Source organism: Crinia signifera, chromosome 9 (assembly GCF_055691185.1).
Source record: "Crinia signifera chromosome 9, ASM5569118v1, whole genome shotgun sequence".
Taxonomy (NCBI): Eukaryota; Metazoa; Chordata; class Amphibia; order Anura; family Myobatrachidae; genus Crinia; species Crinia signifera.
This window is the reverse complement of record NC_139225.1, coordinates 134,173,968-134,199,484: the sequence shown is the minus strand read 5'-3', so window position 1 is coordinate 134,199,484 and position 25,517 is coordinate 134,173,968. Positions and strand designations below refer to the sequence as shown.

At 47.6% G+C, this 25,517-nt stretch overlaps 1 protein-coding gene across 1 annotated transcript; it reads right to left on the bottom strand.

Moving 5' to 3' along the window:
* Positions 1-488: 488 nt before the first annotated feature.
* TSPAN15 (tetraspanin 15) lies at positions 489-18,050 on the bottom strand. Its single transcript, XM_083159899.1, has 8 exons — positions 17,261-18,050; positions 12,970-13,155; positions 12,799-12,873; positions 11,453-11,548; positions 6,079-6,195; positions 4,661-4,708; positions 3,133-3,249; positions 489-3,033 (listed from the first exon to the last, which is right to left on the bottom strand). Exons 1-8 carry the CDS (start codon positions 17,345-17,347, stop codon positions 2,863-2,865), a joined length of 897 nt encoding a protein of 298 aa, XP_083016025.1. The 5' UTR covers positions 17,348-18,050; the 3' UTR covers positions 489-2,862.
* Between the last annotated feature and the right edge of the window lie 7,467 nt (positions 18,051-25,517).

Sequence of the window (25,517 nt, the reverse complement as noted above, 5' to 3'; positions counted from 1 at the left end):
CCAACGCGTTTTTCTGTAATGCTGGCTGTCACCGCTCCCAAACGGCCGTAGCCTGTCAATCAAGCAGTGGCTTTGGGGCAGTGCGAGCATTATCGTAGACAGAGACCTGCACATATACAGTAGAGATCCTGCAGGGCCATCTTTTCCACTGGGCTGAGTGGTCTACTGCCAAGGGGGCCCCACAAACATAGGGGCTACAGAGCAGATGTCATCATGCCTGACATTATCAGTGAGGAGAGCTGGAAGAGGGTAGATGGTGTAGGTAGGGGCCACACTGCACTGCTTTACCCAGGGGCCCATAATTCCCTTAAGATTGCCCTGGGATTCTGGGCACATGCAGATGTGAAAACATCGGAGATGTACACAAAACATTGAATTTGCATACATCTCTGAATAAGGACCATACTGTATCTACAGGATGTTGTTAGAAAAAAAAATATTACATTTTGACCATCTGTTGCATAGACATACACATTAAACAGTCAGAATTAGACCATACATTAGATTTATTAATAGGAATCACAATCCAAATAATTTTCTTTACAGTCAAAATATATCTGTCAATGTTAAAGCTCATTAAACCAATAAAGATTGCAAATACAAAATATATTTTTCCAGTTGCAGTCACTGGTCTAGTTTAGTGCAAATACACGAAACGGTGAACGGTGAAATGAAATTCCCTGCCAAAGGTTATCCCACAGAATCACCCTTCCTTGTACTACAGACCAGCAAGCCCTCCCCAGGAATGTGCAGTATCACCCTATTATATCCTGCTAGAGGTAACAGATGACTCCCGTTTTTTTATGCTTTCTCCTGTTTGGTAAGCATGTGGTGCAATAAGTAGCAGAGGTTCTTAGTAATATTCCAGTATTTCAGGTTGTACAGTATGTAGTGTATTGTAAAACATTTTATGAACATAAAAAACCCGGTATCTATTGCTTTAAATACAAGACCCTTGCTGAGCTCCAGTATCAAAAGGCCTTTCTACACACAGCTGTCCTTCTAAAAAGGCAAAGATGCAATAGTATAAGCACACCTGCCATCTACAAACATTAAAAGCTGCCATTTTGTGGCCTCAACTTGTATTCCCCAGAGTGTACACATATCAGGTCATTAGGAACTAGCATCTGGTTTTATGGTCTTGACATACTTCTGGTTTCTAGTAGGCAACAAAATGGCTGCCTTTATGTGTAGCCATCAGGTGCAGTTAACATTTCCAAGAGAAGGTGTTTAGGACTAAATTTATCCAAAAACATAGTGTACTCTTCTATCAGGAATTTCATTACAAAAAAAGTCACTTACTAAAGTTACTTATTGCAGACACAGGTTCCATTACTACAGCTGCGTTTGGTAAGAGATACAGTAAGTCACACCATATGAACTAAACCATGCATGGCGTTGGCAGTGACTGTGAAACATAAAACGAAGTCACAGAAAAAAATCATTCATGAAGGAGAATGGGGTCTATTCAAAAGAGTGGAGAAGTGAGCCAATGGAGAAGTTGCCCATGGTAACCAATCAGCTGCTATATAAAATTGTATAAATTCACTTGATAAATTTTACCTTAAAGCTGATTGGCTGTCAGCACTATTACAACATGGTGCAGTGTGAAGCCATAGTTTGTTGTTTTGGGTTCATTCATAGATACTAGTGATTAATGTGGGTAAACACTAAAAGGCACAAGAAGAGAGGAATTACACAGTTTACATGGAGAGGACAGTTCTCTACTTAAAGAGCACATACAGTACTGTATATACCAATAGACAGTGGTGGCAGCCATTTTGTGGGCCATAAGTGTGTACGTTATCTGTGCATTAGGGACTGCTACCATAGCAGAAACAGACTGGGCTGTACCAATCTTCAGAGAAACTGCAGTCCTATAAATACACCAGACACAATGCTAGTTATGTCGCTTTCATAGTGAAATTACAAATGTCATGACTATATTGGCTCAGCCCACAAAATGGCTTCCTTAATCCTGTGTAGACAGGGTGCTCATTATAAAATGGTTATTGGCACTTTACACCTGAGTACAGACCAGCTAATCTGGTCACAACATTATAGACAAGGTCTCCATGGTAATTTTATGTAAACCTGTTCCATGTACATGAGACAACACATAACAAGGTTCTTTGTCCAATCAGATCCATGACGATACCGGTGGCTCCAGGATGAGTGTAAAAGCTTAACTTTATATTTTACTTGGCGACTGGCTACATACATCTAGATCAAGTCATGTCTTATAATTGAGTGATGGAAATTCAGGATATAAAAAAATACACAGATGCTCCGTCCCAGAAGGTCTGACTGGTGATGCACGTCTTGCAGCCGCAGCTTAGAGTGTTGTTACAACAACAAATGAAACCTCCATTTTGCCAGTACACTCTGTTTGCCATCACCAATAGGCCTACCTTTGCCTATATTCAAGTATCAATGATCTCCTTTTTCCAAGGCCAGAAGATTATTTCAGATAGTGGTTTTTGAAGAGAACAACCTGACATTGCCACAAGATCTGAGGACAGTGGCCTCGGCACTATATTACTGGGTATACCTCCATATGCAGGATGAATTGGCTCTGTAGACCATTATAAAAAGAATCCTGTGTTCCGAAGCCCTTTGGACTACCAATACAGTGATGTTCCCCATTTGGAACGGTCAAGAGGCACTAAACAGTTCTCCGATTGTCACCCACATACACATCCTGGGAAATGTTGTTTTCAGACATGTGATAAGCCCACAATTCCATGCCCCATTCATAAAGCCAACGTAGACCTGTACGACCCGAAATCATATGAAATGTCCCAGACAAGCACCGCAGTTACTGTTTAGTGGTTGTTAGTGTGTCATTCGATGTGATGGCCCTCAAGCTGCTGATTCCTCCCCAGGGTAGCACCTACAGCAGCCCACAGTAGAGAACTCAATCTCAGGTCTCGAGGCCTCACCCTCTAGGAGGACATCAGCAGAACTTTTCCACTCACTGATGACGTCTTCTACTCGGGACACATAGAGAAGAGAAAGGAGAATTCCAAGGAACTAGCAGGAAAAAAAGGAAAACAAACGTATTAAATTGTGCCATTTACACATAGTATTTTTTTATATTTATTTTTGTACACAATACCAATCTAGTCTCACCTGTGGGAGGAGGATTCCCAGTAAGGCCCCCGCCATGATGGTGTAATTATCCAAGAACCATATAATCACTGCATTAGTACAGCCTCGGACATGGATGAACTTCTGAGCAGCAACCCTCTGGGAAAAAGAGAGTGAGATCAATATGTCAGAGCATCAAGGAGAAACAGCAGTGCCTAAGAGAAAAGAGCGACGCTTCAGAGAGTAAGGGAGAAAAGAGAGCGACGCTTCAGAGAGGAAGGGAGAGAAGAGAGCGACGCTTCAGAGAGGAAGGGAGGGAAGAGAGCGACGCTTCAGAGAGGAAGGGAGGGAAGAGAGCGACGCTTCAGAGAGGAAGGGAGGGAAGAGAGCGACGCTTCAGAGAGGAAAGGAGGGAAGAGAGCGACGCTTCAGAGAGGAAGGGAGGGAAGAGAGCGACGCTTCAGAGAGGAAGGGAGAGAAGAGAGCGACGCTTCAGAGAGGAAGGGAGAGAAGAGAGCGACGCTTCAGAGAGGAAGGGAGAGAAGAGAGCAACGCTTCAGAGAGGAAGGGAGAGAAGAGAGCGACGCTTCAGAGAGGAAGGGAGAGAAGAGAGCGACGCTTCAGAGAGGAAGGGAGAGAAGAGAGCGACGCTTCAGAGGAAGGGAGAGAAGAGAGCGACGCTTCAGAGAGGAAAATTGACCACGTATTTGTCTTAATTTGCATTTGTACTGTAAATCACTATTTTCTTGTTTTGTTCTTTTGATCATCTATGTATTGTCAGGCGCTGCGGAACCCTTATGGCGCCATATAAATAAACGATAATAATAATACCCAAGGAATGGGTGGATTATAATTGTGGCTGTTTGTAGTCAATAAGGGTGACTATCTGTCCAAATTATTATCATTATTTTTGGATACATTGCAATGAATTGTTTTAATATAATCTTACAGTGTTATTTAATATTGAATTGTATATGCCACATGCCTGACTACCGCATGCTTTAGCTCAGTTATACCTCTTCCTGTTTTTTTCTGCAGTAGCCAGAGGCTTACCCGGCCGCTGTCACTCCCAGAGGTTTTTTCGGCATGCCTAGCATTTTAAAAGTAATTGGCTGGTTTCCATCCCAACATGCCCATTTCCTGTCAATCACCTTGTCACTGGCTTGCGAATACAAAAAGTATCAGGACTTGATCGCTGGAAGGCATGATGTATGCGTACTACGGGCTGTATGCATTGTATCGATAATCGGCCTCCGTGTGAATTTGCATTTGTGCATTCAGGTCTGAATGACCCCTTTTGTGCGGGTATTTAAAGCTGAGATTATCTACAGGCTATAACATCCCCCCAAAATGCTTATATAAACAAAAGCATGAAAGAGGAGGACAGGAAGACCGTACATAGAGGAGGCAGATTCAATTAGAAGCAAATACGGCAATAAAACCCTTGCTCACACCCTATGACATCACCACCAAAACATTGCATGGAAAATATAACACTTGATGCTACTATTGGGATCTCACAGCTAGATAGCCTTATAAAGCCAACGTCTCCATCCAGCACTGTACTTACATCATACTTCATGGCCTGGTACCCGCACAACGTGTTCAGCACAGCAGTCTGCAGAACACAAAGAGTCCGGGTATTACAATACAGATTTTTTTATTCTGCCCTATAAAAATAAAATGTCAAACACCTGCATGAAGAGGTCAACAGGGTCAAAAGATCAACATTGGAAAGTTCACCATGGTCAAAATATCTACATGAAAAATATGTAGACACATGAAAAGCTAGACACTTTTTTTGGGTGTCCGTGTCAACAACTGTCGACGTGGACCCCCCAATTAGTGTACCGTGTACACTCGCCCTGCTTCGGGCTCATTGCCGCGCTATGCTCGATTTACTACTATACGCCGACAGGGCAGTTAAAAAAATAATCATGAAAAACTCATGTCGGCCTTGTCAGGTCTACCTTTTAATGTCAACATTTTGACCCTGTCGACATATTGCATGGTGACCTTTTGACCCAGTCGACCTTTTACCCTGTCAACTTATTGCATGACGAGCTTTTTGGATAGACCTATCGACGCTGTAGATCTGTCAACCGGAACCAACATGACCTCGGGGTCAGATCAGATTGTTACAGACATACAGCGTATGGTTACGCTATTCTGCCTTATGTTAGGGGGATATGGATATGCCGACCAAATGTGGTGCCAGTTGTGGGTATGCTAATGCTTGTACAGTACTTGGGTGATGTGGGGAGGTAGGCAGGTCACAGTACAGATAAGGACACAGGGGCAAATGTATGAAGCTTGGAGAAGTGGTACTGTATCTACCCCATAAAGAGAGTTATGTGCAAGGTGATAACGCACCAGCCAATCAGCTCCAACATGTACATTGACAGTTAGGGGCTAATTGCTTAGAGCATTATCAACTTGCACATAACGTTCTCCGAGCTTCATACATTTACGCCTCTATTCCGGAAACACCCGAGTGCCAACATTTCGATTTCATTTTGTAGGAGATATTATGTAATTTAACCCATTTTGTCAGAAATAATGATGAACATATTTCAATCAGGTTTGGGACTTATAAATGTAACGTGTCCTCTAGATGCAGAGAACAAAGGGCCGATACACTTTTGGCTGGAGGCTGCATCGCTGCGGATTCCTTGGAAACAGAATCGATGCACTGATATGGTTATAGGGCAGGAGGCGTCTGCTGCATGCTTTAGTGATCCAGCGCTGCATCAGATCACATGTAAGCTGCCGCAGCAGCACCTGCCAATAGGACAAATACATCTATCTAATAGATCTCCTGGCTTCTGCACTCCCCTAAAACGGACTGCACCTGCAGCCAACAGCACAGGACCCGTACCGCACCAAACCTCAGTACTTTCTGAATTAGTCACTGCTCAAAGACGCAAGAAGTGGTCCCAGATCAGCCCCAGAGTGTACACCCTGTTACATAAACAATGGGGCTATTACCTTGTTGGTGATACAGCAGGTGTAGGGAACACCACACGCCAGGGGCCCGGGGGACGTGCATGAGTGATACTCGTTCTCTTCCCAGTCGCTGTACTCTGATCCCCCGCAGCACTTGAACTGGAAACAAACACACTTCAGATTAGTAATAACTCAATGCAAGGGGTGTGGATCGTTTTATCGACCAGACTAAGGTCGACAGTCATTAGGTCGACACCATTGGTTCGACAGGCAGGGAGGTCGACATGGTTGAATGTCGACATGGGACAATGTCAACATGATTTTAGGTCGACATAGCGTTCGGTCGACAGGTCGCGAGGGTTTTTCACTGTTTTTTTTTTTACCCGAATGTCAACAAAGTCGACATGGACACTGTTTAAAGTCAACTGCAGCCCCTCGCATCACTCGCGATGATTCGGGCACACTATTTTATTCTCCCACCATGCCCTAGTGCTGGGGTAGCCAACCCTAGTCCTCGAGAGCTACCAACAGTGCATGTTTTGAAGGTCTCCTCACAGAATCACAAGTGAGCTAATTAGCTCCATCTGTGGATCTTTTAAAATGTGTCAGTGATTAATGAGTGCATCTGTGCAGCAGCTAGGTTGTCTGGAAAATGTGAACTGTTGGTAGCTCTCGAGGGCTAGGGTTGGCTACCACTGCCCAAGTGGATGGTAGGGCATGAAATACCGCCTGTCGGCACATGTCGGCTCAAAAAAACAGTGAAAAAACCCATGTCGGCCTTGCGACCTGTCGACATAACCCATGTCGACCTAACACCATGTCGACCTAAAACCCTGTCGACCTAGACACCTGTTGACCTTCAACCATGTCGACCTAGAACCCTGTCGACATTCCTGCCTGTCGACCCAATGGTGTCGACCTAAGTGTGGTCAATAATACGACCGTAAGCCAATGCAAGTGATTACGCTTTAGTATCATTGTTTGCTTTATAACCATTGCTCTAACATACAGTATGTATGTACACTGAATGCTCTGCAGCTTTTTACATGGGGACCATGACCTGTAACTGGCACTACCTGGGACATGATCTGTAACTGGCACTACCTGGGACATACTGTAGCAAACAAAGTGAACTAAAAAAAAGAGCGCAAATAGTCAGACATGCAGCTATCAGAGCACAATTAGTGTTTGTCCAGCCACTAAAAGATAATAAATAAGTGCAAAAAGAACTTTGTGACTGATATAGCGCGTTCTGCTTGATATCAGGCAGATAAACAACACCTTTAAGTCAAAAAAGGTAGGATATACACAACTTGGTTGTTACATTTATAGGGAAGGCAGAGATGGTCTGAAATGACAAGAAAAGCAATACCCCTTACCCATACCTCCCAACTTTTGAAGTTGGGAGGTCAGGACGTTCGCGCGGCGAAAAGGGGGTGTGGCCTCGAGAAAAGGGGGCATGGCCTCACGGGGTGACGCGAACTCCGGCCACGCCCCCGTTTTCGCCTCTCGTCGGCGCTGAATAGATGCTGTGCGCATGCGCACAGCGTCTATTCTCGGCAAGCTGGGGGGGCTCCCAACTGTCCCCCCCACCACGGGACAATGGCGGCCCCGGGCAGGATGCGGGAACGTCCCCGAATATCGGGACGTTCCCGCGGAAATCGTGACAGTTGGGAGGTATGCCTTACCCAGTCACGGGTATCACATCAGGGGTGAGACACAAAAAAAAGAGATCATCGTGTAGTAATTATGGTAAAAGTTAGGTTTTAATTTGCACATAAAACTCACAATAATTTGAGTTTAAAATCGCATGTATCAGATTCCTACTGGCAAACTGCAACAAGATGATTTTTTTCTGGATCTGGGCCTCTTTGATGGCATTTGAGGGATGAAGGGATTCTCAAAACCGGTATAGGGACCCTCTTCACCGAACACCAGGGAACCAGGGCAGGTAGGCAGGGAAGTCTGGATAGAGCTGGTAAGTACCACCACTTAATGCGTTTCGGACGCACTGGTCCTTCTTCAGAAGTATGGTACAAGTGGGTAAGTTATTTCCTTATATGCCCCAAGAATTAATGGACAAAATGATGGTACCGGTATGAAAGATGGTACCGGAGCACATGCATCACCGGAAGGGAGCTCTGGCCCGTGACAATTTGTGGATCTATGAACGTAACAACCAAGTTATGTATATCCTACCTTTTTTCACTTAAAGCAGAGCCAGATTAAGGTCTAAATGGGCCTGGAGCTGAAAATTATCAAGGGCCTATTATGCGCAATAATAGGGGTTGTGGCCAGCACCTAATAATATGGGAGGCGTGACCAGGGCCGTCTTAACATTATATTGGGCCCATCGGCAAAAAAAAAAAAAAAATCACTGCCCCCCCCCTTCCCCCCCAAGTCCAGGATGAATAAAGGGGGAGGCAACTGGTACCTTTGCAGCATGCGGTCCAGGCATTGTGAAGATCGCGGAAGCAGGCAGTCCGGGCAGCGGTGAGGACACTCCGGGCTGTAATTACCCTATACACCCGCCCAGCAGTGTTCAGCTATATCTCCTCTGGGAACTGCAGTGGCGGGTAGTCGGTGGCGAGCAGCACCACAGCGGGGATCCGGGCAGCGCCGCAGCAAGGATCCGGGCAGTGGCGGAAGCTGGGAGGTTTTAGTAGTCTGCAGACCGCAGTGTCCGGGAAGCGCTGAGTGAGCGTCGGACACTGCGGACAATGGCAGCAGAATTTGATCATTCAAAAGATAGGCCGGCCGCTGATTGGCAGCCAATCAGCAGCCGGCCTATCTTTTGAATGATCAAATTCTGCCGCCACTGACACTGCGGTCCGACGCTTACTCAGCGCTTCCAGGACACTGCGGACTACTACAAGTTCCCAGCCGCCAGCACTGCCCGGATCCTTGCTGCGGTGCTGACCCTTATCCCCGCTGTGGAGCTGCATGCCACCCACCGCTGCAGCTCCTAGGGGAGATATGTCTGCACAGTGCTGGGCGGATGTATAGGGTAACTACAGGCCGAAGTGCCCTCACCTGCTCCCCGGCTCATCTGCCACCAGCCACATCCTCCCAGCCGCTGCCCCCATTGCCATCTTTCCAACTGGGGTGGGCCCCTAGAACACTTGGGCCCCAGGGCAACTGCCCATCATGCCCAATGGGAAAGACGGCACTCGGCGTGACCAATGTTCTGTTTGGGTGGTCTGCTCATGTGTGTGTCTCTATTTGTGGAAATACTTTCAACTAATTATATATGCCTGGAAAAGGCAGGGGGCTGACATAAGAAAAATGCAGGGAGATATATTGGTGGGTGCCCTCCAAAGGTGCACTTGCAGGATGCCGATGTCCTAAGATACTTGCAGGGTGAGGCGGCACTCCAGTCATATAAAAAAAAAAATACTGAAAGCCAAAACTTAGACAACATTTCAGCACCTTTTATGTGGTCACCTAAGTTTACCACACCATATACTCCTTTTACAAATCATGCAACACAATAGTAAACCCCTTATACTGTACTTGCCTCTTACACATTATGCCACATGGAATGAGCCAAAATTCACACTATGACACACGGATTGAGTCAAAATTCACGTTATGCCACACAGATTAAGGCAAACTTCACATTTTGCCACATGGATTGAGCCAAAATACACACTATAACAAACAGATTGAGCAATAATGCACAATATGCTTCATAAACAGGGACATTGCGCGCCTGGCGCGCATTAAAAATTGACACCATAATGCCCATTACATGTTAAGCCACACACCAGAAATTCCATTATGTATTATGCCAAACACCATAATGCCTATTAAAAATTATGCTACATAAGTGCTGCTTACATACATGGTCATTGCCAGGGGTTCCATGCTCATTGCCAAGGGGGAATACATGCTTGCGGTAACTGGGGGACAGCCGCTGCCAGGCAGAAACGATAGCCATTGACAGCCGAGCAGAGAGCAGGGGGCTGCCCAGCTGTATTCAGAGCACTGCAGGTCCCAGCTATTTGAAATAATACCCCTTTCACACCAGAGAAACAGGGAATTACCCGGGATAATGGTCCCAGAATCATGCAGGGACATTCCCGGGCTGGCCCCTTTTACACCAGCCTAGTCCCTGCATTTTCTGGTGTGAGGGGGAGAGAAAATGAACCCATATGGACCAGCCTGGTAACAGATTGAAGGCCCAGCTATTTAACTGAGATCAACCTCGAACTTCTGTGATGCCAGAGGGGGAACTGGCAGCCATTGGAACAGGGTGGGGGTCGGAATTAGTGGGTCCCATGTTATCCTATGGGGAAAAAGTTTCAGCTTTGTCTGGTGGTATCTCCAGTTCCCAGGGGGCTAACGATGCAGGGCTGGGCTGGTTGAAAGCCCTGGCCCTCAGTTACAAAATGGGCTGTAGCTCTATCAGGCCCATTGTTAATCCGGCCCTGACTTAAAGGTGTTGTTTATCTGCAGGATATCACTCAGAAAGCGCTATACTGTATCAGTCCCTGCACTTACATTACTGTGTGTTGTGGATAGAATACTAGTAAAGCACTGCAGGTACATCAGTGCCACCAGGCAGCGCATTACTAGTATTCCATCCCCAACACACAGTAATGTAAGTACAGGTACATCGGTGCCACCAGGCAGTGCATCACTAGTATTCCATCCCCAACACACAGTAATGTAAGTACAGGTACATCGGTGCCACCAGGCAGTGCATCACTAGTATTCCATCCCCAACACACAGTAATGTAAGTGCAGGTACATCGGTGCCACCAGGCAGTGCATCACTAGTATTCCATCCCCAACACACAGTAATGTAAGTGCAGGTACATCGGTGCCACCAGGCAGTGCATTACTAGTATTCCATCCCCAACACACAGTAATGTAAGTACAGGTACATCGGTGCCACCAGGCAGTGCATTACTAGTATTCCATCCCCAACACACAGTAATGTAAGTACAGGTACATCGGTGCCACCAGGCAGTGCATCACTAGTATTCCATCCCCAACACACAGTAATGTAAGTACAGGTACATCGGTGCCACCAGGCAGTGCATCACTAGTATTCCATCCCCAACACACAGTAATGTAAGTGCAGGTACATCGGTGCCACCAGGCAGTGCATCACTAGTATTCCATCCCCAACACACAGTAATGTAAGTGCAGGTACATCGGTGCCACCAGGCAGTGCATTACTAGTATTCCATCCCCAACACACAGTAATGTAAGTACAGGTACATCGGTGCCACCAGGCAGTGCATTACTAGTATTCCATCCCCAACACACAGTAATGTAAGTACAGGTACATCGGTGCCGCCAGGCAGTGCATTACTAGTATTCCATCCCCAACACACAGTAATGTAAGTGCAGGTACATCGGTGCCACCAGGCAGTGCAGTAACAAAGCATTATTTGTGCATTATCACCTGTTTCTGCACAAAATCCATAATATTTTTGAAGTCGAGATCATCATAATAATTCTTTATTCCGCGGCGAATGTTGTTGTTCAGGAAATCCATGGTCTAGTAATGGGAGACAAAGGTTGTTAATCATGTCAGGTTTAAGTGAATGAGCCACAGAGCTAAAGAACAGCCCGGTCTTAAAAACAAGGAAGGTATTTTTAAACATCGAAGTCTAGACAACACAAACTGCTGGCCAAGGTCAGCAATCCAGCACTCCCAGCTAGCAAAGTGGTGCTGGCCAGCCGGCACAGCTAGAAGAGACCACTGGCCAGCAGGCACAGCTAGAAGAGACCACTGGCCAGCAGGCACAGCTAGAAGAGACCACTGGCCAGCAGGCACAGCTAGAAGAGACCACTGGCCAGCAGGCACAGCTAGAAGAGACCACTGGCCAGCAGGCACAGCTAGAAGAGACCACTGGCCAGCAGGCACAGCTAGAAGAGACCACTGGCCAGCAGGCACAGCTAGAAGAGACCACTGGCCAGCAGTCACAGCTAGAAGAGACCACTGGCCAGCAGTCACAGCTAGAAGAGACCACTGGCCAGCCGGCACAGCTAGAAGAGACCACTGGCCAGCAGGCACAGCTAGAAGAGACCACTGGCCAGCAGGCACAGCTAGAAGAGACCACTGGCCAGCAGGCACAGCTAGAAGAGACCACTGGCCAGCAGGCACAGCTAGAAGAGACCACTGGCCAGCAGGCACAGCTAGAAGAGACCACTGGCCAGCAGGCACAGCTAGAAGAGACCACTGGCCAGCAGGCACAGCTAGAAGAGACCACTGGCCAGCAGGCACAGCTAGAAGAGACCACTGGCCAGCAGGCACAGCTAGAAGAGACCACTGGCCAGCAGTCACAGCTAGAAGAGACCACTGGCCAGCAGTCACAGCTAGAAGAGACCACTGGCCAGCCGGCACAGCTAGAAGAGACCACTGGCCAGCAGGCACAGCTAGAAGAGACCACTGGCCAGCAGGCACAGCTAGAAGAGACCACTGGCCAGCAGGCACAGCTAGAAGAGACCACTGGCCAGCAGGCACAGCTAGAAGAGACCACTGGCCAGCAGGCACAGCTAGAAGAGACCACTGGCCAGCAGGCACAGCTAGAAGAGACCACTGGCCACCAGGCACAGCTAGAAGAGACCACTGGCCAGCAGGCACAGCTAGAAGAGACCACTGGCCAGCAGGCAAAGCTAGAAGAGACCACTGGCCAGCAGGCAAAGCTAGAAGAGACCACTGGCCAGGAAGCACAGCTAGAAGAGACCACTGGCCAGCCATGCAAAAACTCCATGTTACATTGGAAGGATTAACAAAGGCCTCACCTGGTTTCTAAAAATCAGAGCGATGATCCCGCCTGCGAGCTCCAGTAAAAGGCACACCCCCAGTGTGTACATGAACTGTCAGGACAGAACAAGCAGGTAAGATGAAGGAACACTACAACAGCCTGAACTGTCCAGAGCAGGTAACTGTGGAAAGCATTATCAGACACTTACCACCTGCAGCAGGCACAGGTTGTCTCGGAGCGAGGCAAGGACCCCAATAAAGGACACCACGAACATGACCACTCCCAGGAGGATGAGGATGATGGCAGGAGCGAGGAAGGCGCCATGCAGAGTCTTGTATTTCTGCCTCTCCACTTCTGCATATATCCCAATAGTCAAGACAAGAGCACCGATCAGCTGGGAAGGAGAGAAAGAAGACGTTGGAGCCAACAGCCAAGTTAGATTTGCACCATTAGAGCTTAAGGTTAATTATCACATTATCGATTGGTTTTATTTTGTATAGATACTCATGCTAAATGGCTATACAAATATGTTTACCAGAAGGGGTACGAGGCACAATCAGGGGAAGTTGGGGGTGTGGGGGGGAAGGTGTAATGGAGAATGGGTGAGATAGGGAGGCAATTGGAGTCCTAGACCTACGGTATGATGTGAATATTTGCCAAGTGAACAATCTCCTCTTGCCAATGTGACAAGCTTTAGCCAATGTAACAGAAAACAGTTTTAATTGCAGCTCAAAATAAAGGAGGTGCAGTGAGGAAGTTATGGAGTCACACTTAAAATGAGGTGCCTAATTCAGACCTGCTCTCTAGGCTGTTATTGTGCAGAGCCCTGCGCTCAGGGATATGCCACCCTGTGCCAGCCTGCAAATTGCTTGTGAAAATGAGCTGGATCGGCGACTAGCTGCAAATCCATTCTCAAGCAGCTCACACTTTTTCCTGTGTGCGCAGATAAACCCAGAACTTACTCTTGGCTGCAAAAGAACCAGACTGATCGGGGCAGGAGCGAAGGTCACTCGCCTTTCCCTCCAAAACCTGGGCATGCCTACGTGCCAGAAAACATCCGTTTACCACCCACAAACACCGACTTTCTATCAATCACCTAGCCTACGGCCATCGATTACAAAAAAAAAAAAAAGTAGCAGGATTTCATCATAGCACCCGCCATCTCATGCAGTTCCTCTTCCCTGCCTGGGGTGTCACTGTCTGCTGTGGTGTTTCTAGCACAGGTCTTGTTTGCATATCAGTGTCGATATACAGACCGCACTGTGCAAGAAGCACTACAGCAGACAGCGACACCCCAGGCAGGGAAGATGAACTGCATTTGTTTTCAAAGATGGCGGGTGCAAGAATGAACACTACAGTCTATCGATAATCTCCCTGTCTGTGAATTTGCAGCAGGGCGATCAGATCTGAATTATGCCCTAGGTTTCTATTCTAGAAAAAGGAAACCCCTTAGGCGCCGTGAGATTGCTATAGATCTCATATCATATGGAGATCACCAGGGCCCATACATCTGCGTCTGACCGCCACAATTGGCCGTGGTGTCGATGGCTGGCTCAGGGGAACAGAGAAATCCAATATGGTTCTGACCAAACAATGGTCGGGATTGGCAAATCAGGGAATTTTAACACGCCCCTTGGCTCGGCCTCGCTGGAGTCCCGATACCGGTCGTTAAAAAGTTGGGAGGTATGTAACTGTGTAGAGTTTATATGTTCTCCCCGTACTTGCATATATACAATCCAAAAATATCCTGCTGGGTTAAAATGAGCTTACAGCAAAATTATCCCTAGTATGTATGTGTGTGTGTGTATTAAGAATTAGGGGTGCGAGGTGCGCTTGCAATGCTTCGGGCACGGTGCCACACTATTTTATTCTCCCACCACGCCCTAGTACAGTGATGGCTAACCTTGACACTCCAGGGGTTGTTGGACTACACATCCCAGCATGGCCAAATAGTAAAACTGTAGCAGGGCATGCTGGGATGTGTAGTTCAACAACAGCTGGAGTGTCAAGGTTAGCCATCACTGTGGATGGTAGGGCATGAAATAACGCCTGTCGGCTCAAAAGGCATGTGTCGACCTAGACCCATGTCGACCTTCCTGTATGTCGACCTAATGACTGTCGACCGTGTCCCAAACAAATGTGTGTGAATGGAATGCAGCGTACAACTACAGTATATAAGCATTCTGTAAAGGAATGTCACCTAGACCTGTACAAGCCTAAACCTGAAAAAAACCCCTACCCCCCTACCCCCCACCCACCTAACTCTTTTGAAGCAAAAACGTGAAATATTTACCTGTCCAAACATTTAACCAGGCATGTTACAACTGATATACTGATATTTAACAGACATGCAATATTGCATGCATAATGCACTGGGAACAGTGGGGAAGTCTTATAATTGGCACTGTCATCACATCATTGTTTTTGAGGAATACTTATATAAAGGCGTAACACACCCCTACTAGAAATCACGTCATTGTGCCTATATATAATCACATAGCTGCTTGGCTAATTCCATTATAAGATGTACTATCATATATGTCTAGTGTCTGTGTGTCTCCGAAACACTGCCATCTGTTGGCAGCGAGTGAAACTACATATTTTTCTTTCTCACACATGCACAAACACAGAGGCAATCACAGGGTAGCAGACTAACTTTTGAAGCATTTGCTTCGAGTGGGCTTACTAGATAAATTGCTTATGAAACCTATGGCTGTACGTGGAACCTGGCAGCTCAGGCTGGAAGGTTATGCTGGAACTTGCTGTTCCACAAAAGCTGAATGGCCACAGGTTGCATACAAAGTATGTCTTAGTGTTTTCTAACTCCAGTCGTCAGTGACCCCTAAGGGCTATTTCACACGCTCCGGCTCCTGTCGGGCGTCGAAATCCCGCACAGCCAGGAAGCCGTGCCACACTCAGTAGTTTAGATTGGTGGGGATGGCCACCGTCCTGTGTGGATGGACACAATAGTGTCCATTTACACCTACTGTGCACGGCACGGCTCCTTGGCCGTGCGGGATTTCGCCGCCCGGCAGGGGCCGGAGTGTGTGAAATAGCGCTAACAGTGCATGTTTTCCAGATCTTCAGGCTGGAGCACAGGTGTATGTATTACCTGCGACACAATTTACGATATCCACAAGCTGTTCATTCAATTGAAATTAAGAGAGGAGACCTGGAAAACATGGTACTGTTTGGGTGCCCTGAGGACTAGCTTTAGGAAACATGCCTGGTACATTATAGCATTAACCGCCCGTCCTGGTAACAACAGCAGTATAGAAAATCTACCATTGTGTAGACTGGCACAGTCAGGTTCTAGACCATATTCCTGCAGGTGTGTCTGTGTGTGGTGTGTAATTAAGCAGTTGCTGATAATACGGCACACCTTGCTGACACTGTCAGTGATAAGGGAGGGTCAAAAAGCAATATTCTGAAATGGGGAGAGTGCTAGGATTGGTTGCTCATTCACTAAAAATGTAGTCAGTTTGTGGATCTGGGTCTCAGAAGAGGGGGAAGTATGTAATAAATACACTCTGACAGTAAGATTTACACAAATATCCGATGTAGTGTCTTACAAGGTGAAACACACCTATTCCTAGGAATCACACAACCGCCTATGGGATCCCCCTGAACTGGTCTGTCTGGTTTCCTCAAATGTTCTTTTCTGAGTTTAACCTGTAGCATGTATGACATACAGTATATAATCCCAGAAATTACAATAGTAGCCTTCCCCATTAGCCATGACACAGCAGATTGTAGAGTAAACAGCCGGACACTTTAGGTCATACCCCACAATGACACCTACATGAATTACATTTACAAGCACAGAGGTGGACAAAATAGCGCACAACTCAGGAATCTATCAGTCAAACTTAGGAAATAGCAGGATCATAAACTAGGGATCGACATCGATGTTCATTGGTTCAGAACCACTGATTTTATTTTATTTTGATGGTTGTGTTTTACCATCTGATTGTTTTCTAAGTACCTCCGATGGTAAAATGCAGCTGAAACTAGCGGTTTAACATCGAGAACCGCAGCAGGTCGCTATCGAACATGCACAAACTCTCACAATGGTTTTTTCTTCATTTCATACTTGAGATGAGATTCGCAGGTACCAAATACCATCACATCACAAGTTTTTGATGACGAGAGCCTGCCCATCGTTCAACAGCAGGCTTTCCATATCCAACCTTTAAAGCACAGGTTCTCAAACTCGGTCATTCCTCGCAGAATCAAGTAAAACAATTAGTTCCACCTGTGGATATTTTAAAATGTCAGTGACTCAAGAGTGCACCTGTCAGGTGACGTGGGAAACGTGAACTGTATGGGGTCCTGACTCCTGAGGACCAAGTTTGAGAACCCCTGCTTTAACAGATCCATTGATGATCTTACGCGGCTCATATCAATGAAAATGATTCCCAAAATGTAAACACCACCCCAACACGTAAACTCCTGCAAAAAAAAACAACCACACCCAGGGCCCCAGAGGGACATCTTACCCAGAATATGGTGCTGTATGCGATGAGCGTAAATTTCAGGCACAGATATGGAAATCTGGAGCAGTATCGAACTTCTTCGGAAGCCATGGCAACAGATAGGTGTAGTCTTCCTGTGATACAGGTGAGGTGACTGCGGAGATCAAGTTCAGCACAGGTGCGTGCAGAGCGTCTGTTCAGCACAGGTGATTGCAGAGCATCAGTGCAGCAAAGATAAGTGCGGAGCCTCCATTCAGTACAGGTGATTTCCTCTCTCCAACATCCTCATGCACAGGTAGAGGGTGTGCAGTGCACTAGAAAATACTATAGCGTGAGTGCAGCAGAGATAGCATGAATAAGGGTGTGCTGGATTGCTTAGAGGGAGGTGGAGCCAGGCTGTTTATTTAGCTGTGCTCTGTGTTTAGCAGTGGGAGGATGCTGTGTAATGTGACATGGTGTAGTGTGACATGCAGAGGGGCAGCTGTGCTGTCACAGAACATAACAGGAAGCTGGCTGTATTATAGCCACCAGAGAGCAGCAGGGCAGGAGCTGAGGGTGTTATTTATCCACTGTGCAAGGGATCAGCTGTGTGTTCTGTGATTATAGACTATGTGTATGCAGGATCCTGCAGGTTGTGCAATAAGTGTCTGTCTGCCTTTTGGATGCAGCCAAACCAGTTCCCCATCAGCTCAGTGCAATGGATGATGGTGGCCTGCTCCCTGTCCCAAGTGAGGGTCTTGCTGCCCTGGAGGTGGGCTGGCAGTGCATGTGACTGGGCCTCCTCCCAGTGTGTGTCACCACATAATAACCCACAGCCGCCCTCTCTCCCTGCTGCTGACTGCTATCTTATCCTAGAGATTTAGCTTAACCTCTTGGTGACCGGAGATCATTTGCACCTTCCCGGGTAGAACCTTGCTGTGCAGTTCTTCAGGAATATTTTGTTTTTGTTATTTCGTAGTCTCGTTGTTTGTTTTATTTTTATTTTTTTAGAACACATAGAGCTTTTATTTGGTCCTATAATAAATGTACCATATTTTTCCATGAAATAAAATATATTATAATTTTTCTTTCCCCAGTATTACTGGCCTAAATGGAGAACAGTACTACACCAATATGGTGTAATACATTTTTCCACTTATTTCTTCATTGATTGGTTGCATTAAGGTTCATTCTTATTTTAACACTGATCCAGTGCAAACAGGATCTAACCATGCACTACCTCAGGTATTCCTCAAGGCACACCAACAGTGCAGGTTTTGTAGATATCCAGGCTTGAGCACAGGTGACTTAGTTGATTAGTATTATTAATAAGTAAATTAGTATGAGGGATTCTGATGAAACCATCTGTGCTGAAGCCTGGATATCACTGAAGCATACCTCCCAACTTTCTGGTCGCCGGACCCGAGACACTGCTGATGCACGTCGAAATGTTCGGGGCGTGGCCTATACTCACAGCTCTCCCACGAGGCCACGCCCCCATTTTGCCGCTATGGGGGCATGACCCAGAGGCTCTGTGAGCCTCTAGCCATGCCCCCTGGCTGCGGGAATAGACGCTGTGCACATGCGCACAGCGTTTATTCCCCACTGCTTAGCAGCCGACAGGGGGGACTCCCAACAGCCCCCCCTCACCACGAGACACTGCCGCCCACGGGTGGGACAGCGGGACAGGCCCTAATAATCGGGACTGTCCCGCTAAAATAGGGACTGATGGGAGGTATGCTAAAGGTGCCCATACACCAGGGTTGCCGACTTTAATATTCTCCTCTCCGGGAGAAGCCCGGAGAGGAGAGTTTCAGCAGCTGCTCGGGGGGGGGGGGCGATGTCACTAAGCTCCGCACCATTATGTTAAACCGCTAAATTCATGGATCTCTGTGGAGGGGGCGGGCCTAAAATGACGGGATTTTGCCATTTTAGCTCCGCCCATTCCTCTGAGACCCGCAGATTAAATGCCGCGATCGGGGGCACAGGGGGGTGGGGGTCCCCCTGAATCCGGGAGGGCTGCCCACCCTTCCGGGGGGCCGGGAGGGGGACCCGATTTTCGGGAGACTCCCGGCCATTCCGGGAGGGTAGGCAACCCTGCCATACACATTCAGATATGGGGCTGTACGTTTTGTACTTTAAAATGTGCCGTACGATTCTGGCACTTGTAGGGGGATGCGATGCAATGCGATCCCCCTACATGTGCGATCCGATTTTTTTTTTTATGTTGATAGCTACTAATGGACATCGCATCGCATGTACTCCTGTACTGATGTGATGCGACGCGATGCGATGCGATGCAATGAAGCACAATAAGTACTGCATGTCCTTTACAATATTGTACCTGCGGGGAGGCGCATCGCATCCGCGCAGGTACACGGCGCGATTATCGCACATGAGATGCGTTTTGTACTTTAAAAGTACAAAACGGATGCGATAATCGCAACGTATATGGGCACCTGAAAACCTGCACTGTTGGTGTGCCTTGAGGACCGTGGTTGGGAATGCCCGCACTACGTAATTAGGTATAAGGTAAACCTCTAGGGCAGGCAAGTCCAAACTGTGTCCTCCAGCTGTTTTGATACCACATATATCCCAGCATGCCTTGCCATAGTTTTAACATTCCCTAATAGCAAAACTGAAGGATGATGGGAATTCCCTGGGCTTGCTGTTACCTAGGCAACAGTGCATACAGGGTCTGATTCTGGTTGGTTCGGTAAGCTGCAAAGTTTGCAGCTTACCCAGGGTTGCCTACCTGACCCTCTCCTTCAGGGAGACAATGCTCTGTTCCTGGGCTTCCCTGGTAATGTAGGATTGCCATCATCTGTGTGTGGTGACACCTTTCTTATAAATTACCTAGGTCCTCCACAGGAACAGAGCGTTTTCTCCCTGAAGGAGAGGGTCAGGTAGGCAAGTATGAGCTTACGAGCACCAGAGAAGCTGTCCCATCGAATATCCACCCCACCCCCATTTCCCCTAGCAACCATGCGAGGGTGTGTGTAACGAAGACATGCCACAGCTGCAGGAGAAATCATTCGATATTCGCCAACCATCGATTAATTTCTCCTGCCTTTGCAAATCAAAGTCAGTCTGAACTAACTTATTTCTGAGTGCCTGCCTGAAGACGTGCGTCCCCCGGCAGGCATCGCCCTGGGAACGCCCATAAAATGCTGGGCGACCCCCTGCCCTCCCTCCCTGCTGCGAATGGTCCGGAGAGTGTGTAACTCACCGCGGCCGTTCGCTGTCAGGGTATGCACATGCGAAAACCTCGACCAGGGGCCAAATTCGGATCACTGCATGTGATCCAGAATTGGCCCACAGTACAGTATCACCTCAGACTGTTGCACACAGAGGGCCAGATGCACTAAGCTCCAAAAGTGATAAAATGGACTGATAAACAGCCAACCAATCAGCTCCTACCTGCCATGTCACAGACTGTGTTTGAAAAATTTCAGGCAGGAGCTGATTGGCTGGTTGTTTATCACTCTCCATTTTATCACTTTTGAAGCTTAGTGCATCTGGTCCAGAGACTGATACAGTTAAATACTATACTGTATAATGGAAGTAAATGAAACATTCTCCTGAGCCAAATGCAATAAATAACCCAATTTCTGCACACTAGAGAAGCAGGAGTGTTGCATAGGCTGCACACTGTATGTGGCTAATTTCCATCCAGTCATCCCTCTCAGCGTGCACTTGCACCTCCCTGTAGCAGGTGCAGATTATACACTAAGTAGCCTAGTGAATATGTTGCTTGTACTCTTATAACTACATAACGGCCTAGAAATAACTTCACACGTAGACACTTATCTAAAATAAAGACGCGACACCAATAGCTTAGATTAAACTGTCATACTTATTTATTTAAGAACTGGTATGACCCCCGCTAAAGGGGATGGCAAAGACCAGGCACCTGAGACCAGAGACCGTTCAGGGGTGTTGCCCCGGGCAACGACCAGGTCGTTCCCAAATTCCTACACACCCCTTACCAAAGGCACAGCCCGCCCTGCGTGGACATCCCCCCGCCTCTAAGGCCTGACGCGAACATATCCGCCTAAATGTTCGTCGCCCCACCGCGCTGAGTCGAGGCCCGTCTGCCCTCCTGGCAAGGAGAGGGGTAATACCACGCAGGGACCACCTGACACCCTTCTAGAATCCTGGTCGAGGGTGCTGTCCCGCCAATTTTAAAATTATATTAGCCAATTGAATCAAATTTTTGTGAGGCAAAGCCTTTAGAAGAAAGGGAAGGGAGGGTGGGGATCAAAAATCAAAGAGGGCGCATACCCTTGCTACCATAACCTATATACCCCTGACCTGGGGTGCAACCCCCTTTGCCCCCCATTGGTGGGGGCTTCCCGCCCGGGATTAACCCCTCCTTCTATGCCCTGTCTCTCTCACTCAACTTTATTTACACAGCCCAATTCACAGTCTCTTAACTGCACTTAGGCTTATTCAGCCCTCGTTTTGACTAAGTAGCCTAGTGAATATGTTGCTTGTACTCTTATAACTACATAACGGCCTAGAAATAACTTCACACGTACACACTTATCTAAAATAAAGACGCGACACCAATAGCTTAGATTAAACTGTCATACTTATTTATTTAAGAACTGGTATGACCCCCGCTAAAGGGGATGGCAAAGACCAGGCACCTGAGACCAGAGACCGTTCAGGGGTGTTGCCCCGGGCAACGACCAGGTCGTTCCCAAATTCCTACACACCCCTTACCAAAGGCACAGCCCGCCCTGCGTGGACATCCCCCCGCCTCTAAGGCCTGACGCGAACATATCCGCCTAAATGTTCGTCGCCCCACCGCGCTGAGTCGAGGCCCGTCCGCCCTCCTGGCAAGGAGAGGGGTAATACCACGCAGGGACCACCTGACACCCTTCTAGAATCCTGGTCGAGGGTGCTGTCCCGCCACAGCAATGGTACTCTCTACTGCCCTGTGCACCTAGTACCAATGCACCGCCATACCCTACAGTAATGACACCAACTAAATTAACTGTTTAAAAATATCACCCAGAAAAATCGCCATGCCCTCCTCTGAGAGGTGCACTCCATCTGGCCTGTACATGCCTGGTTTCTCCTTCACAATGTTCGGGTGCCTAACTGCCATTCCCCCTTGCCTTAAGACAAACCTGGTCAAAGCGTGATTCAACTTTTTCCTAGCCTTCTCAATTGCTACGGGGTTTTGGGCGCCTCTCCATGAGAAACGTGGTACAATGTCTGACCATACCAGCTTCAAGCCACTCCACTTACGCAACAAAACCATCAGGTCTTTCTCCATTTTTATCCTTAGAGCAATGCCTGTAGTTTTAGCCAGGTCGTTGCCTCCCAGATGTATAACTAGGGTATCGGGCTTGACAAAACCGCTACTCTTCCTTTCCAAAAACCCCAACAAGTCCTTCCACAACATGCCTCTAACACCTAACCATCTCACTGATTTTGCCTTTGCTAACACTGGCGATGTTCTGGCTAGGATGTTTCTTTCTGCCCAGAAAACGTATGAGTGACCTACAAACCAAATCACCCCCGTGGGGCCAAGGGGGAGGGGAAGGGCTGAAAAGAAAGCAAAACCTACTGATTAGTATCTATACTTATGCTCTATAGTAACGATTAACGGGTTTAGACTGAGGTCCAAGTGGAGGTGAAAAACTCAAAAACCTCTAGAGGGCTTCTTAGTTTGGGGCCAGATTGAATTAAGCACCTCTTAGAGGAAAAATAAAAAATTCACTCCACACCGACGATTGCGGAACGCTAGCCGTTCCCCAACCGTTTGTAAACGAGACGTTTTTGGACCCGCGCAACAGGCGCATGCTATACTTAACTTGTAACTAACTTACACTTATATTTTATAATTAAAGCATTTCAACTCTAACGTATTTCTTAAAGCTATTGGATTTCCACCTGCCCACGGCCTTGATTGCGCTCTGTGGCAAACCCGCCACTGCTGCTGACGTGGCTGCGCCAATCCTGAACGAATGCGTTCCGAAATCCTCAGGTCTTAGCCCTATCGCCGCTAGGCCCTTTTTCATTACTGCAGCGAATTGAAACTTCGTTAGCGGCGATCCGTCTGCGTGCGCTAAGAATTGTGCGGCTGCACCTTGTCTCATTGCTACGTACTCCCCCGCTAGAGTAACTGGGCAAATACTTTTCACTAGGTGTGGTCTTAGCGTAATCCAGGCGCCCCTGCCTTGCTGGTCTGTCTTAGACCTCCTCAGCTTGCATAGCACCTGCTCCTTGCCAACCACCACATCCTCCCAAAGTATGCCTGAGTGTACTTTCTTATTGCGCGCTGTTAGCTCACTAACCCTAAATGCGCCATGGAAAGCCCAGGCGTAAGCCACCCTAAAAAGTGCCAGCTCTGAGGCATTTTCTGCCACCGATGCTAACCCCTGCAATAGCTCTACCAACTTCGCCTCGTCCAAGGGGCGTCTATTATCTGGTTGAACTGGCTGTACCCTAGACCAACCCTTCATCGCTTTACTAAGAATAAAAGACTTCGTTGGGTCTGGCATGTTGAATAAACGGCAATGAAACGCTATTCCCGCCAATGTCGCCGCCATAGCCGACTTGGACCTGCCACTATTGTAGTTGCCCCAAACGAAAGCCAGGAGGCAGTCGTCAACAGACTTACCCCTAGCCTCCGGCAGCTGCTGGTATCTACACCAATCCTCCCAGGCTTTTTCGTATGCCCTACGAGTCGCTGGCGCCAATGACCGAAATGCCAATTCTGTCATGCCGGCTCTATCACCTGCCAGACAGAATTTGGACAACTTAGGCCGGTCTCGGCTGCTGTTGGAGCTAGGGCGCGGAATCTGGTGAACTGAAATCTTGATAAAGCATCTGCCACTTCATTGTCCACCCCTGGTACGTGCTCAGCCCTGAAATTGATATTGCTCTTTAAACAAACAAGGACAAGGTGCCTCAGCAATCTCAATGCTTCCGGTGATGTTGCCCTTTGATTGTTTACTGCGTGAACAACCCCTAGATTATCGCACCAGAAGATTATGTTGCTGTTTGCTAGTTGGCCAGCCCATAGCTCCACTGCGACTATAATGGGGAAGAGTTCCAGTAATAACATGTTTACTGTAAACCCTCTGTCAATCCAGGATTGAGGCCACTTCCCGCAGCACCACTCCCCTTGAAAGAAGGCACCAAAACCAGATGATCCCGCAGCATCCGTAAAGAGCTGCAAGTCCCAGTTTGAAGCCGCCTCAGACTGCCACATTAGGCGCCTGTTAAAGTTAACCAAGAATTCGGACCATGTCCTCAAATCATCCTTGATTTCCTTTCCCAAGCGGATTGTGTGGTGTGGGTCCCTGACCCCCGCTGTGGCCCTCTCCAATTTCCTGCAGAAAACCCTGCCCATGGGTATCACCCTACAGGCAAAATTTAAAGAACCCAGTAGGGACTGGACAGTTCGTAGCTGGACCCTCTTTCTGACCCCGCAATCGTCTATCAGCTCCCGCAGCTTGTGGACCTTGTCCGCTGGCAGCCTACAGCAACCTTTCCCGGTATCAATTTCGATACCCAGGTACGCCAGGACCGTTACTGGTCCCTCTGTTTTGTCGTGGGCTATGGGAACTCCTAAAGAACTGAAAACTCGTAACGCTACTTGTAATGTCTCCCCGCATTCTGCTCGACCTGCTGGTCCTGCTATGAGGAAATCGTCCAGATAGTGGGCCACCCCTCTGGAGCCAGCCTCCCTCTGGATGCACCATTGAAGGAAAGTACTAAATTTTTCAAAAAATGAGCAAGATATCGAGCAGCCCATGGGGAGACATTTATCTATATAATAGGCCCCTTGCAGCTTAAATCCCATAAATCTAAACGATTCTGGGTGTAGTGGAAGCAGTCTAAAAGCAGATTCTATGTCCAACTTGGCCATAAGGGCTCCTGGGCCAAAACTTTTAACCAAGCTAAGAACTTCATCGAATAACTGGTAGCGAACGCTTGCCAATTCCTCCGGAATGGCATCGTTGACAGAATTGCCGGGTGGGTGGGACAGGTGCTGTATCAGGCGAAATTTGCCTGGCGTCTTTTTGGGCACCACACCCAGCGGTGATATGCACAGGTCCGGTATAGGGAGTACCTCAAATGGTCCCTCCATCCTGCCCAGCTTGACCTCAGTTAGCACCTTGTCCCTAACCACCTCCGGCAATTCCCTGGCTGACTTTAAATTCTTATTTGTGGATGTGTAAAAATTTTTTGGGATGGGTAATGAAAAACCATGAACAAAACCTTCCAACAAAAACTCCGCATCTAGCTTATTGGGGTACTCTTTTAAATAAAGAGCCAA

Excerpts from the sequence above, each read along its gene's own strand:
- TSPAN15 (XM_083159899.1), bottom strand. The coding sequence starts at position 17,347 with ATGGCTTCCGAAGAAGTTCGATACTGCTCCAGATTTCCATATCTGTGC. Across the intron at positions 4,709-6,078 it reads CCTGCTGTATCACCAACAAG|ACTGCTGTGCTGAACACGTT; the intron begins GTAATAGCCCCA and ends TGTGTTCTGCAG. Across the intron at positions 3,034-3,132 it reads TGGGAATCCTCCTCCCACAG|TTCCTTGGAATTCTCCTTTC; the intron begins GTGAGACTAGAT and ends TTTTCCTGCTAG.